The sequence below is a fragment of the Rhipicephalus microplus genome, chromosome 1 (assembly GCF_043290135.1).
Source record: "Rhipicephalus microplus isolate Deutch F79 chromosome 1, USDA_Rmic, whole genome shotgun sequence".
NCBI lineage: Eukaryota > Metazoa > Arthropoda > Arachnida > Ixodida > Ixodidae > Rhipicephalus > Rhipicephalus microplus.
Genome location: NC_134700.1, coordinates 172,481,794 through 172,497,919, shown reverse-complemented (window position 1 = coordinate 172,497,919; position 16,126 = coordinate 172,481,794). Strand labels below are relative to the sequence as shown.

General features: G+C 46.9%; 1 protein-coding gene across 1 annotated transcript in view; it reads right to left on the bottom strand.

Annotated features, from left to right (window-relative positions):
• Positions 1-16,126, bottom strand: part of IA-2 (tyrosine phosphatase IA-2) — a 624,632-nt gene that overhangs the window by 334,198 nt on the left and 274,308 nt on the right. The window contains exon 13 of the mRNA XM_037429474.2: positions 15,295-15,356. Within this exon, the coding sequence (XP_037285371.2) occupies positions 15,295-15,356 (62 nt within the window). The remainder of the gene's footprint in view (positions 1-15,294; positions 15,357-16,126) is intronic.

The window sequence follows — 16,126 nt, the reverse complement described above, 5'->3', positions numbered from 1 at the left end:
AAGGGTAGAGTAACCTGTCTGCCTTTTGTAGTAAGTGACCGTCCTATAAATATGAAGTAAATTCGCTAATCCTATGTTCTGATGCCCGATGACAATGTACGCTTGTACGACGCATTATTACGGCGAAATTTCATATTGTACTGTGAAACATGTATACAGGACGCATGTGTTTATAAAACATGTGATATTTCCATTGTATTTCGAAGCAGAAGAAGTTATTTTCTTTTTACTTGCAAGCAGAGGCGTAACTGTGTAGTAGAACACCCGTTTACCATTCAAATGACCCGAAATCGCAGGTGCAACCAAAATTTTCATTATTTATTTTAATTGCATCTTTATCAATTTTTTGACCACGAAAAAATGATCATTTTTCTTTCACGATCAACGACGCCGACAACGAAGCCAGGATTTCTGCGAAACAAGCTTTTTAACGCTATCGCGTTAAAATATTTTTGGCAATTCGTAGCTTGAAGGTGTTGGTGCCATGAGAGGCTGAGCAAGAGCTGCGCATGAGGGCACGATATCGTGCTCAAGCTTCATGAATTTTCCTCACTCAAAAATGTTCGGTATGAAGGAGAGAATTGCATGTAGAAAATCATTCCCATTGACGTGCGATGAACAAAATTTGTCGTTGAATATCACACAAGCTGACTTGCCGGCTCGCAAAATGATAACAGCTTCACCAGGGACTGGTTTAAACAAACATTGAACTGGATATTGCTAACTTTCTTAAATTACCGGTTTCAAGTGCTTTTGCGTACGTCGTAGCTAGTACCGGCTATGCAACCTCCTTATATGCAATACACTGGAGATAATTTGCGTGGCCCCAAAGTCGATAACCTGAAACAATGTCTACAAGGCGTCTATATATTCGACATATGTGGCTAATATGGTAAAAACATTCTATCGGATGTTTATTCCGATATATGGAAAAAACAAGAACTCAATCAGTGGTTCAAGTTATCTTCTCGGTATGGCATGGTATGGCATGGTATGGCATGGTATGGCATGGTATGGCATGGTATGGTATGGTATGGTATGGCAGGGTATGGCATGGTATGGCATGGTATGGTATGGCATGGTATGGCATGGTATAGTATGGCATGGTATGGCATGGCATGGTATGGCTATAACTTCTGAAGGTCCTGAAGATTTTGTTTGACGCAGGCAGCTCCCAAGATCATACAGTAAGGTTGAACATTACTGCCGTATCGTGGGCATTCTGGGTGGTGTGTACTTAACCTTAAAGATCTCCACTGCGAAAGACTGTTTGCCACCAGTCTCATTCCTTGTCACAGTCGCATGAACAGAATGATAAGCTATGCAGTCGTCACATGGTTCATAAGTCTTAATGGTAAACACAATGTTAATAGGTAACGCAGATAAAGATCTTCAAGCGCGATATGTGATTATTTATAGGAGGCTTGCATTCCTTCAACCCCACAACGATCGAGGCATATTACAGCAAACAAACAAACCCCCCAAGCACAAGATTTTAAAAAACATTTTTTTCTGGCTCGCCGTCACTGTATCACAGCCATTCGCAAAGTATTTTAGGCAAAATCGAGTTTGAATTATCCCTCCTGCGGTTTCCACAAAAACTTGTACTTCTACTTCGTGATTGGCATGCCGACGTGGGGCACTGTTCTGAATACTTTCAAATCCTGCCACATTTTGGAAATTGCTATGTTACCCTCTTTGACTCCCCTAGAACACTGCTATGGCCTCTCTCGTCGGTTCAATATCCCGCCATTTCAAATGCTAACGATGTGATTGAGTAAGAAAATGTGTTTAGTGCCACGGTGCTCTCCAGCAGTCTCCTGTTCACGAGCTCTACGCGACCAGGCGTAACGCTGACTGAGAGACGCTTCTGCTCCTAAAGTGAGAACGTCGCAGCGCCAGCAGCGTCAGTTTCAACAGGGACACAAGGACGGCGCGGCGCCGTTTCCAAACCTTCGATCAGGTCAAGCAGCTACAACAAAAGTTGCTCGACAAAGCGGCCGATAGCTGGCTTGCTGGCTGCCTCGCCTTCGGAGAAACGCGGATCAGGAGATTACCGTCACTCGCAGCCAGCCAGCTAACACCACGTGTTGCCCGAGCTGCAGTTGGGCCCTCCCCTTCCAACTCCCCTTTTACATATCTGTTTTTTATCGCTCCGCCGATGCCTTCGCCCCCTTGGTGGCCCGTTTTCGGCTTTGACGGCGACAGTGCTTCTTGTTGCGCTTGGTTGTTTCGTGTCAGAATCCCTTGGCGTTTCGCTGCCCTTTTTGGTGCGTTGCAGCGCGGCGCGCGAGATGCCGAACCGACGCCGCAAATGCGTTCGCCGGGCTCCCTCCTCCCATGGCGGGGCTAAACGCCGTCGGATCAGCATCAAGAGCAGGTGCCCGGCATGCCGTTACTTTGGCCCCTAAAAGTCGGGCCTCGGTGTGACGTGAGCATGGCGTGCCCTCCCGGCATAGGGCTCCGCAGCTCCCCGCGACGTTTTCTTTATTCCATCCAGACACTTTTTTTTTTCAATCGAAACTACCCACGTTCGTCTTAACTTCTTCATCATATTTACCTTAGTTTACCTCTTCTTGTTCCCGCAGTTTTTCGAGCAAAACTTTGAAGTTCTTGCTTTATTATTGTACACTGCACTGTACATCCGTAACGCATGAACATTTGCATACAATGTTGCAGTCTCACAAAAAAAACTAAAAAAACGGCTCTCATAATGGCTTGTAGGAATCTGGCCGGTCTGTTTGTTTTGATATCTACTTGGGGGCACAGATATAGGGCTCACGTCGCGTATATTAAGCGCAGTCACTTGCTTTTTTTTTTTGCTTTAAAATCGCCCTACCATGTCTTAGCATGGGTTTAACACGCGGAAGTGTACGAAGTAAGTTTAGGCCTTTAAGGAGGCAGCATCAAATTAAGACAGCTTGTACGAAGTAATTGGGCGGCTTCCAAAAGCGTGGATCATAGCTGAAAAAATCGGAAAGAGCGCTTCGACATGAACGCCCCGTCTAACTTGAGAGCCCGCCCTCAAGGGCTTACATGAGAACTCCTAAACTAGTACAGTGTTTCAGCTGTCAGGCATATACTGTTCGTATAGAGGGGCCGAACTGGTATGTGACAAGTTCATGGTAACGCATAAAAAGTACGCACCGGGGTTGCCACGAACTACGGATATTTTGTCACATAAGTGAACGCACTGTTCCATACTACAGTTCCTTTCTACTGCTTCTCGCGTTGCAGCGGCAAAAGTTATGACTTTGTTTCATGAACACGCCAACACAGGAGTGCTATGTCACCAAAGATGCTCAGTGTACAAAGAGAAAGGCTGGCTTGAGAATGGTAAATAAATCAATTAACTCAATATACTAAATTAACTCTACTAGCCGCGCCGAATCAACTCTGCTCTACAGAATAGGAACTCGATCGGCATACACTCCAGTATGGTTATTTGAAGGCAGGGGCACTCTCTCCCCACTGTGTGCAAAATGCAATGGAGTCGAAGACACTCAGAACTATCTCCTAATGTACAAGCGTTTTTTTTTTTCTGTGACGGAGATTCATCAATGGACAGTATGAAGATAGGAGGGTTTTCCCACGGTTGCTGTGACGACATTTTACTTCCGGAAGGTGCGCGGATGATGCGAAAGCAAGTGACTAACATGCCCTTACGTATTCTACGAGAGACAAGATTAAGCGATGCATGGTGGGCCGAACTACATCGAAAGAGCCGCCCAGACGGAGCAATTGCCGGTCAGGTCTGCCAGGCTAACGTCGCCTGTGGCAACATCGCCACCACCACCACAATCAATGTTAGAGTGCCTCTGGCATGCGGACTAAGTATTCGAGACAAGTAGACATGGAGCTGCAAGTAAAGCACAAATGTTGAAAGTGCTGATTTGTTGATGGTATAGGCGAAGTAACGCAAGTTGCCATGAATGCAGAATATATATTTAGGAGTGGTGGCTCGTGCGGCTCTAATAGACGCTGCCTCGGAAAAGCTTAGCGTGATAATAACGCATACGTAATTGTATAGTAGTAACTGATATGCTAGATTCGAGCGCATAAGATAATCTCAAGTTTGAGTGAAGGTTTGGCTTTATCCTCATGCATAAAGAGGACTTGTTTGGTCGCTTCGCATATGGTATACCTGAAGGGCAACCTAAAAAGCACATTTCATGGGCGTCGTGCATCAGAATCACAATAAGATTTCATATCTGTTGCAAGCAGCCTCTTTTCTCGCATAAAATTGACGAGAGACGAGGAAAAGTGATGGTCTTATATATATATATATATATATATATATATATTGTAATGACGAAAACCGAAACTGGAACTCTCTCTGGCACAGACTCGCATGCGAGGAAGGAAGAGGAGGAAGACGAAGGAGAATAAGAACAGCCGGCCTGCAGCAAAGGCGTTGTGTCTTATTTCTCGTCCTTACAATGGCGCAGCCGACGAAGAAAACGGCTTACGTCTCGGTTTCGTCATCCAGAACGCCCGCCGACGTGCAGCCGCGGTAAGCGTCGCTTGAGGACGGCGTCAAGCCCTCCTCGGCAGCTGTTTACTGACACCACCGTTCGGGGACGGCGTCAAGGCCTCCTCGCCGTCACGCTTCTTCGCTGATGGGACCCGCAAGGCGTCCGTCGCGGCCAGCATCGATCCCAGCACCGACGGATGGCGTCCAGGCCTCCGTTGTGGTTCCGGGAAACTTGTCCTGGGACGCGACACGTCGCGGCAACCATGCGCACGGGCCTCTCTCACCTAGGGATGGCGTACATGCCTCCTCCATACCTGGCAACCTGTCGGCGCTTCAAGCACCCACCGTGTACGGCGTCGAGGCCTACCCGGCGGCGCAAGACCGCTTCATCTACGCCACAGTACCAGGTCACAACTCATCACACGGGTTCCGCTTGCCTGGGAACGTCGTTGACGCTTCCAGCGCCCTGGAACCCATGTCCACGAATCCGACCACAGCTGGATTTCCAAGGGACGCCGTCCACGCGTCCTTGGTCAAGAATTGTACCACCTCGAATACCGCAGTCACTGTATCCTCCGCAGAGGCGGGCCTTGGCTCTTCGTGCGGATCACACGACAGCGCAGCGGAGCTGCAGCATACCATCGCGCAACTCCGTGTCACGACCAACGCCCTCATAGCGTCGAGTTCCAAGCTATGTCCTGCCATCTTGCCAACATTGTGCGCACTCAATGCCATGTTGGCTGCGGCCGCCGCACAAAACTTCGAGGTAAGCTCGCCCGAGAACCGTCGCAATCTCCGGCGTTCTCTCGCGGAGGTATCGGAGCAAGTGAACTGCTTGGCGGGGGCACATTTCGGAGTTCTGCCCGCCGTCCCGCCATCGCCGATTTCCTTCGCGCTACCGGAATTTCGCGGCTTCCAGGACGACGCCGAGGAATGGGTGGCAACCGTCAACGCTCTCGGAACGACTGAAGAGCAGAAGTGGGACATGGCCATAGATCGCCTGCGGGATGCTGCCGCAGCATGGCACAGGTACGAAGGCGTCAGGCAGCAGTCCTGGGCAGAATGGAGTGCAGCCCTGATTGCCGCTTTCGGACGGATTTCCTGTGACTCCAGCAAGTCCAGCTCGATCTTCCCCGAGGCCGAGGATGGAGCCCAGGCAGCGCCCCGCCTCGAGGCTGCAATCGTTCGTTGCAGCTCGTCAACGGAATGCTGCCAGGAGTTCCCTGCTGCTGACCCTGACCGAAGTGGCTGGAATCCTACACTACAGGTCCCGGACTCTGCATCGGTATTCGACCTGAAATTACCCCCACCAGACCTTCGTCCGGAGATACGGCCCTCGCGCTCGTCGTCTGAGGACATCGAGGCACTCAATCCTATTGTATTAGACACAACTGAACCCTACCAGACCACGATCATGCTCAGCCACGCAGACACTCGGCTACCAAGGAACGTTTCCTTCGAGAAAGCCCAGATACCTAGCTACGCTGAGGCCACTGCCATCGAGAACTTGCCGAGGACCAGCCCTCCTGCTGTTTCCTCCCAGCATACGATGTTTGCACATGACAGTTCGCCAGAAGCCACCGGCTCGACTACGTCTGGGAGTTCTGCTGTGGTATTTATGCCCAACCATGAGCTGCGTCCCATCTCATTTCAAGAAATGGCCCAAACGTCATCATGGCTGCCTCGCAGGGCATCCCGCTGCAGTTCAGTCCACCAGCGACGGTGGGACAAACACCAGCGTTTCCAGGTTACTCTGCGACCTTGCCGGAACAGTCAGGGCCGTCCACCTGAACTGCATTCTACGAGTTGTCAGGAAACGTTGCATCATGGACGAGTTCGACCACGGCGACAAAGTCAAGCCCACCCACCAAAAACTTTACCGCCAGCTCCGCGCGCGCACAGGACCCAGTCTCCATCACGACACGGTGAACGACCCAGACGACATAGCCAGTGTCGGCCGCCGGAGCCAATTTCGACAAACTTCCAGCGTGGTCGAGACCGACCACGACGATGTAGCCAACCTCGCCCACCTGAAGCACTGTCAACTGCTGCAGCTAGCCTTACCTACCAGAACATTGTCGTTTGGCCCAACGACAATGCTAGCAGTCATGGCCGAGTGTAATGACGAAAACCGAAACTGGAACTCTCTCTGGCACAGACTCGCATGCGAGGAAGGAAGAGGAGGAAGACGAAGGAGAATAAGAACAGCCGGCCTGCAGCAAAGGCGTTGTGTCTTATTTCTCGTCCTTACAATATATATATATATATATATATATATATATATATATATATATATATACATATATATATATATATATATATATATATACATATATATATATATATATATATATATATATATATATATATATATATATATATATATTACCGAGGTCAAACAGACAATAATGCCAAGGAAAGCATAGAGGAAGATATTAGACCGAATTGTAATGTAACAAAGAAGAAAAGTGGGTGAAAAGATAACTTGCCGTGGGCAGGATCCGAACCTGCAACCTTCGAATGACGCGTTCGATGCTCTACCAGTTGAGCTACCACGACAGCCATCCCCCCAGCCACTTTCTTGGGTTTATATGTGAATTTTAACGTAGAGTGTCAGTCAGCGCCACCAGTAGCCATGGCGGCGAGTGTGGCACACTCTTTTGAGCCTGTTTGGCGTCACGTAGCACGTGAACTTATTACGAGTCGAGTGTACACACACACACACACACACACACATATATATATATATATATATATATATATATATATATATATATATATATATATATATGTGTGTGTGTGTGTGTGTGTGTGTGTGTGTGTGTGTGTGTGTGTGTGTGTGTGTGTGTGTGTGTGTGTGTGTGTGTGTGTGTGTGTGTGTGTGTGTGTGTGTGTGTGTGTGTGTGTGTGTGTGTGTGTGTGTGTGTGTGTGTGTGTGTGTGTGTGTGTGTGTGTGACCGTAAGATATGAATGGTGATAACAACGTATAATCCAGCGGAAGTAATCCCTGCAAAATTGCGACACACGTTTTTGGCACCCGACCTGTACCCTTCCCCAATGTGCAAAATATGGTCTCTGGTAACAACAAAGAGGCTAAGTGGTTGCTTCCCGTATGATTATTGGGGGGCGCTGCTTTCTTTTGTGGTGGTGAGCACAGTCATGCGTTACTTTTTAATATTTCGCGGGCTTTCTTCATTCAGAGAATACGAAATGAGCACGCATTTGATACGTTGTTGGAAGTATAGCACAGACCACTGTCATTTCAACCTGTGTACTTCTGCCTCATTAGTATTTTGACAATTAAGCAGTATTTTGAGTTAAAATTAAAAAAAAGACTAATTAGTTATTTGTCGTTGACTAAATAGTCAGCAGCAGCTACTACAGTATGGCGGGAACAATATGCAGTAGCTTTGCTTCGCGAAACACCATTTCTCTTTTAAATCACGCTGCGTTATAATTAGGATGCCCCGTATATATCTTGGCACGTGGCTCAGGACTGCACTTATAAACCGGCATTTGTTGCCGAACATCTTCATGAACACCCGCGCTATCTTGAACAAAGAGCCACTCTGCCTTATCGCATAAACATACATACGACACCGAGCGCGACGGCAACTTGAGCGTTGCGCATTTGAATGATGCGAGTCTCTTGAATGCATTCGTCTCCTCTTCTTCTGACGCCAGGGAGCTGGGATGCACAAACAGAAAATTTACTTTGCAGACCTGGCTGAACATGTAACGAGGGGCATCACTGTGAGATAACGGCCTTTAAAACCGTCTGGAGAGGACTATTGAGTGGAAAAATCTCTTGACCATCGTCTACTATTCCGCTTGCAGCACCGCAGTTTTGCTTGCGTGTTAGCGCCCAATACCGGCCTTTAGCCAGTATACGGTTCGTTCAGGACGTACTTCAAAACACGCACCTATGCACAACACGACTATACCACGTCGGCGTTGCCGGTCTCTCATCTTTGCATTTGCGAGCATCAAAATCCAAGTTGACCGAGTGATGATGCATCGAAGATCCTGGCCGAACGCTTCAAGTGGACTACAATATTGTCTATTTTTTCGAAGTATGATCACATGGAAAACCTGGTGGCTGGAATAGTTCTGCACGTTGCTACCAGTGTGTTCCAACACAGGTAAGTTTACATAGACGTTCAAGTATTTCGAAACATAAAGGGCCAGTCAAACAGGCTCCGAAACGCGCAGGAGAAGCTCGTGCATTTTTCGTACGCCTGACCGACCTCCTTTCACGCAACGACGTCCACTCGGTGATCAGCTACGCGACGCAGCACGCAGTTCGTCGATTGGTCCAAACCCGTTCTCAACAAAGAGTAATGAATTCAACGTCGCCGATCGCCAAGTTGACATCACTGGGTGTGGAAGGAGGTTGGTCAGGCGTACGAAAAATGCGCGAGCTTGTTTAGAGGGTGTTAAAAAAAAGAAAACCGGAGCCTGTTCACTGGCCCTTTAAAACTTTCGCACACGCAGGTTTCCGGTTGTGCATGGCACTTGGTGTTTGCCAGGTTTTCTTGTAAAATTCCTGATCTTGTACAGCAGCGATTTCAAAATTTCTTTCTATAGGTGAGATTCGCCACAAAGAACCGGTGCTACTGCCATGAACAAAACGAGCGGACACTTCGCGATTCCAAAAAAAAAATTTAAAAGGCCACATTCATCCTCCCTCACTCGATGCTAAGCCCGCTTTACCACTATTATTTTTCCGTGGTCTCCTCCTGTTGTGGAGTGATCCGGAAAACTTTAACAAGGCACCGCCGTCAGCCTTTTTGGCATCAAGCCCATCGCTGGCCATTCGCGCTTCTCAGGCATTTTCTTAGCGAAATTGCTTATCTATCTCTCCTTATCTGTCTTTCTTTTTCTATTTTAAGTGGCCCACGTCATGTCTTCCATTCAGCTTGCGCATTTTGTTGCTTGACAACATCGAGTTATTTTTTTTATATTGTCGTTTTTCTTGTATCTACGGTGCAGCTTTAAAGTAAAATATACTTTCTGCGCTGCCCTAGAATATGCATTATTGCGGCTTGCGTTACATAACGCAAATGCCATATCTAGAAAGAAAAATAAAATATTGAGAAGTTAAAATGAGTTTCAAAAATTTGCATGTGATTATGACAGGTATTTTCATTGAACAAATTGCACTATATGTTGCAGACTTCTTGGTTGCCTGTTTTTTAACAAGTGTATTTTTGTTTATTGTTTTGTTTCTTTTTGCTCTCGTGTCAAAATCAACTGTTCTAATCAACCTAGGTTTCTTAATTACCGCGTTTGTTGTCGTCGTTTGGCCTCGTCGATTACAGCGGAGCTGCTTTATATGTCCGATGTTGACCGGGTGTTGTACATAAAAGTTACTATCCCAGAAGATCAGGCATCGGAAAATTTTAATCGGTCAGTCAGTCAACCGGTTGAAGTGCGTAGGTGACAGAAATATTGGGTGAACCCCGCTATTCTACATTGATACGCAAAAAAGAAGAATAGTAGGTATGAATGCGCAGCAAGTGAAAAAACAATAGAAAAAAAGAGAGGCGTGGCATTGGCTGCGCCATCAGGAACGAAATATTGCTATTGATTGATATGGGGATTTCTAACGTCCCAAAACCACCATATGATTATGAGAGACGCCGTAGTGGAGGGCTCCAGAAATTTCGGCCACCTGGGAGTTCTTTAACGTGCACCCAAATCTGAGCACACGGGCCTACAACATTTCCGCCTCCATCGGAAATGCAGCCACCGCAGCCGGGATTCGAGCCCGCGACCTGCGGGTCAACAGCCGAGTACCTTAGCCACTAGACCACCGCGGCGGGGCAACATTGCGATAAAGCCAAGCTAAATGTATATGTAGCTTCACGAAGAAACATGGGGACCTTAAGGAACCACCGGTAAACACGTCCTGATAAACACGAGAGCCGCGCATTCCAGCTTTGCTAGTTAAGGATCTCTGAAGACCGATTGAGCAGTTTTCTCTCTTTCTTTTTTAAACTTCCTCGTTTTGAAAGGTGATGCTCTGTTTTACCCATGGAAACTAATTTACAGGGCAGAGATAAGCTGCCTGAACTTGATGGCGGCTTCTTGAAAGAGGTAAAGCAACAGTTTTATTCCGCGCGCATTATACTTTTGGCCGTAAGTGAGTGCATGCAATATAAGAACCATGAAATGTCCCCTTTAAAACGGCATTCAGCAGCAATGAAGGGCAAACAGCGAAATAATACAAACAGGTGAAAAGAACAATAGCCGCGGAAGGTTGTGCATACACCGACCGCTCAATATACATTGCTGCCTTAATACAACGTTAGCGGCCTAAGCCACTTAATTTTCGGACTCACGAACATCTTAATGGCGGCTATTGCTTCTTAGGAGCCACTAGCAACAACGCCAATCAGTAATTACATGACCGCTAATGTCGGGTAATCAAAGTAGAAAAACTTTTTTTCGATTTTTAAGTCTTTTCACTTGGGATCAGCCATATTTGAGCCCCAAATAGTCTCGTCTACGTACGCTGTCGTAAGGAAGTGTTCATGTGCTATCTTCTCTTCGACTTTCGTGTGTTGGCTTACAAAAACGTGCGCTGTGCATAAGCGTTCGTATGTGCATGCCTCTCGTAACTGTTTTTCTATACGTGTTACTTGTATTTATAATATATGATCATATGAAGCACTCCTGACAATTTGTGCGGTTTTACGTACCGAAACCAGGATATGTTTACGAAGCATGCCACATTATAGCGGTCCGAAAATTCAGATCGCCTGGCATTCTTCAACGCGCGCAAATATAGCACAGTACACGGACCTCTCAAATTTCACCCTCATCTAAATGTGCGACCGCCACGTTCGGAATCGAACCCACGACTTTTCGGTCAACAGCCGGGAATCGTAACCACTATACCACCGTGAGGGATCACATGCAGCATTGACTGAGAACGTGTTACGTTCATGAGTTGAAAGTAGGACTGCTTTTTTCATTCGTTCAATAATATCCTTGAAAGTGTATAAATAACTTGAGGTTATCAGCGCGAAAAAAAAAACAGGGCCACGTACAGGAAACACACGGTAAAAGCGCTGCCCCGTGTGTATGGTGTGTGTTTCCTGTCCGTGGCAGTGCTCTTTTTTGCGCTCTTAACTTTATTTACGCATAGCCAGCTAGCCCAGACAGCTACTTTATTAGATCTACAAAAAAAAATGGGGTGAAGACGTTTTCGTGTGATAACCATTTCTACTCTCAGCCAAATTTTCCTAAATCTAGAAATTGAAAGCAATAAAAGTTGTTTCGAAGAGAACAATGATTCTTTATCCCCTACACGGATAAAGACTTAAAACTGTTTCAATCTGCCAATTCTGACAGATGTGGCTCTTTACGTAAATTTATGCATGTTCTTGTATTGTGCGCCCATGCGTGCACTGTGGGGCACCAGCCATCGCAAAAAGCCATGTCATGTCGGTACGTGGGATGCAGCCCTGTTTCTTTGCATTTTATGCGGACACTGTGTATACCTTCCACGTGATCAAAAGCATTGCTTAGACCACTGCTGTAAACAGGACGGCTAAACTCCGATTGTAAACGGCGAAACGCAATGTCTCGGCGAACGCTCTAGTTTCGTACGACTAAATAAACTGATTCCTAACCACCAACAGCGTCCACTTGTTTCCGCATTGAAGCGTGCCAATGGGAAAATAAAATGTGCCTACCCTATAGTCGTCCTGGGAGGCACGTACGCGACGTACGCCGCACATGGTTGCCGACCGCACTAAGCCTCATACACGAAACCGCGAGCTCTGTCAGGGATAAAACGAGTTTGTAACCTTAAAGAAAAGAGTTATGAATAAAAATAGGGCTGTGAGGAGGAAGCACGTGACTGAGAGGAAAAGGAATAGAGAAGGTTGCGAAAGAATGAGAAACGAAACGATTGGCAAAGACTGCGTGAGAGCTACCCGCGTCGCGTTTCCAATGCGAGGCGGCGAACAGTCCCAGGGCACCCCGCATGCCACCACGGTATATATACAAGCTGCCACACGGTGGAGAAGACCACGTGCGTCAGGCGGGGCGGAACGTGGGACCACGGGTTGCGAGCGGCGAAGCCAATTCCTGTGCTTCCATCCTGCGTTCTCTTTATGTATACGTATCAATGCATTTACTTCTTTTTTTCGATTCCCTTTTTTCTTTTCGCGGGTCGACGCCACCCAATAGGGGACGAATCAATCTCAATTCCCCGTAGACGTCCCTGCCGTCGTTGTCGGCGGACTCCCAGTCCTACTCTGGTTACGATCAGAGATTTCCGATTTGCGACGACTGCTGCGCCGCAGCTCGAGGGCAGTTCTCCGGATCCGGTCGCGGGCTCTGCGTTGGCGCCGAGCGTTTGAACCCCCAAAGTTCTTCCGAACTTGTACTTTAACCAACTACCTTTCCTTTTTTCCCCCTTAGAGGTCTTCCTTGTATAAGAGTGGTTCCCGTCATTGTATTCGTACCTACTTTTGCGTCACGTTTTCTTTCTTCCTTTCTTTCTTCTTTTCTTTTTTTCTTTCTTTCCTTCCTTCTTTCTTTCTTTCTTCTTTACCCCGGCTCTGTACTCTTTCCTGGACGTATCCTGAGGACCGTGCCATGTAATAAAGCTGGGTTATTTCATTTTCCTTCACGTTCCTTCCCACTCTTCCGTTTTGTATACACAGAGGCATTCTTGTGAACTGCTGAAGACGAGTGCTCGTTCCTGGCAGCCTACCTCGTTTCCCCATTTTCCCCTTAACTTTTTTATTCGTAGAAAGGAACGGCAAAATGAAAATGGCAGCACTGAGACTACGTCGCCCTTGTTGTGTAATGGCAGTTGTAGTAGCTCTCTTCTTTAGTATTATGACTAGTAGTAGTAGTAGTAGTAGTAGTAGTAGTAGTAGTAGTAGTAGTAGTAGTAGTAGTAGTAGTAGTAGAAGGAGTAGGAGAAGGAGGAGTGAGTAATAAACAAGACTGCATTTTGAAGTGTAAACTAAATGTTGGTATACCATTTGTCTTATCTCGGCCACTCGTTCTGTACCATTGATACAGGACCTAATACGTGAAACGTCGGGCACTTGCATGAAGTGACCTCACGAGAACGTCCGAGCTAGACAGAGCACACGGGCAAGAAACAACTGGACAAAATTAATTCCACACCAGTTCTTCCTGCTCATACATCACTTGAAATTAACTTTCGATATCTTTGGTAATGCCACAGTCAATGCTGAGGCTAAACACAAACTGGAAAAAAGGCGTCCCAGCCAAAAGCCGAAAGAACAAGAAAAAGGAAAGACCGTTATCTTGGCGTCAGTTACGAAAAATTTCAAGCGTCCACCTCGTCAACATAGTCATAATCAACCCATGCCCCCCCCCCTTTTTTTTTCTTTTTTTTTTTTGCATTGCGTGTGTTCGGAATGAAGGTGGTGGTGGTGCCGCCGTGGACCTGGCCGCATTCTGCACAGGGTGCATCGATTGCCGGCACAGAAGCTCGGCTGGGCCCTCCACCAACGTACGAGGGAGTGGTAGCAGCGCCAATATGGCACGTGGTAAAGAAAAGAAAGGAAAGGGTGAAGGGGCGAAGGTACAAAAAGGCCCTTGTTGCTCGCCATGCACGGAAGGCTTCGGTAATTATTTACGTTTATCGCGCCGGTAATCTTGTGCGCTGCTCTTCGAACCACGACGACCTCAGCCACTGCTTCCGGGCTGAAGTGGAGAGGGAAGGAGACGGCCAGTTCTCTTTCTCCCTAGCACGACTCTCGCCCTCTCCCCTTCCTTTCACTGTCTGCTCTCTAGTCGCTTCCTTTATTTCCTTCTCGTTCACTCGAGCACCTCCTCCGACAATATATGTTCCGCTTCGCGTGTACAAACGATGGCCGATGGCCTGCTTAGAAGACCGCTCGAAGCAAGCATGAACGCGCCCCGAACACGACCGTCATTATACGACTATGCGTTGCCAAACGGGAAGACAAAAGAAGAAAGGCAGGTGTACGTCGAGGGGCGAAGACGGAGCACTGGCGTCACTAGAGGATGGGCCCGATAGAGAACTAATGGTGCGGCATTAACAGCGCTGCGTTAATGTGGCACTTGGGTCATCAGCCTAATCGTGGCGCGCAAAGTTGCCGCAATAGTTCGCCTGACCTCGACTCGACTCCGGCTGAACATCGGCAGTCCCGGTTCGTTTTGTGGCAGGGACGGTGAACTTGAAGAAGTCATTCAGTTTTCATGGCGCCTGTATTCTTTCGTTTTTTTTTTCTGGTTAAACTGTACGTTATGAAACGTATCGTTTTCGATATATAGCCAGTTAACGCCTGCTTATTAGATGCCCACGTTTGCCGTGTCTCTGATGATAAACATTAGCGTATAGCTTCCACTTTGTCCGAGTAAAGAATGAGAAATTGAAATTGCACATTGGGAAGCGTAATGTTTCAGGCAATAGGCCTGTGACTTACGATAAAAAAAATTTCTTTTCCGTAATTGTTGGTCATCATCATATTTTTGTTATTACAGCTGTAAGTTGAAGCATAAAATGCCAATTGCGGCTCTTGTCCGCTCAAGTTTGATTAAGGTACAAATATGGCTTCCTGAAACAACTCTGGTATGTTCTTTTTTTTGAATTGGTCAGCAGTCACAACCTCTTCATCAAGAACTTACTTTTGAAGTGAAAGTAGAAAAAACCGAGTGGGTTGACGGACGAGTGCGCCGAAGTGACACCGGGATTCAAAGTGTGGAGACTTCGGAAAACAGCGCGTATAAGAGCATGCGCGCTAGCAAAAGAATATAAATGACCGGAACTGAATAAAATGACGGGGGTTTGCACTCACCTCTCCGACGACACCCGCCGCCACGATGGTGTAGTTCTGGTGCAGTGAGTCCGCCAGGCTCTCTGAAACGTACCAAAATAATAATACTCATAAATCAATAAAGTATAGGTCGTATAAAAACGCTGTTCATGTTAGCATTTGCATACAATAACAAAGCTAAATATAGTATTGTGACCTAATATGATACTTGAAATATCAGTAAACACCTCAGCTTTCTTTAACGCAAAGCCATTGCATTTCGAGAGCCGACACACGCGGTTATAGTTGGACCACCCACATTTATATCCTGTCTATGCATGGTTTCTATTCTAGAAACCCGCCCTTGCGTGGGATGATCGCAGTGTCCATTCTGAACACACATGCAATCTATTGCGCGGGCCACTCTGTATAACGGTGTCACACGGTCACTTTAGATCCCCATCAGACTTCATGCAGATTGAAATTTTTTTGTCGTGATGGGTTCCCTTGCGCAAGCTGTAGGAGGAAGCAAATGACTGTAGAGAAACTTGATCTCGACCTGGCTTAATCGCATTCAACAGGAAACCATACGACACTGATAACAAGTGATCAATACTTTTGAGCGAGGGCTACTGTTACCGAAGAGAACAAGATATGACAATCATGGAATACGGCGTCATTCCGGCATACCACTTGCCTTTCGGAGAGACCACGTACATTTACGAGGAGGCTAAGATGACGTTCAGTATTACGGTATACGCTGATTAAGCGATTATTGCGCATGTCTGTTCAATATCGCCGCACCCGTACATGCCCAACAGAAGCTTACTCATTGTCTTCTGAGTGCAGATGTTCCTAAACAAAAAAGAAAAAA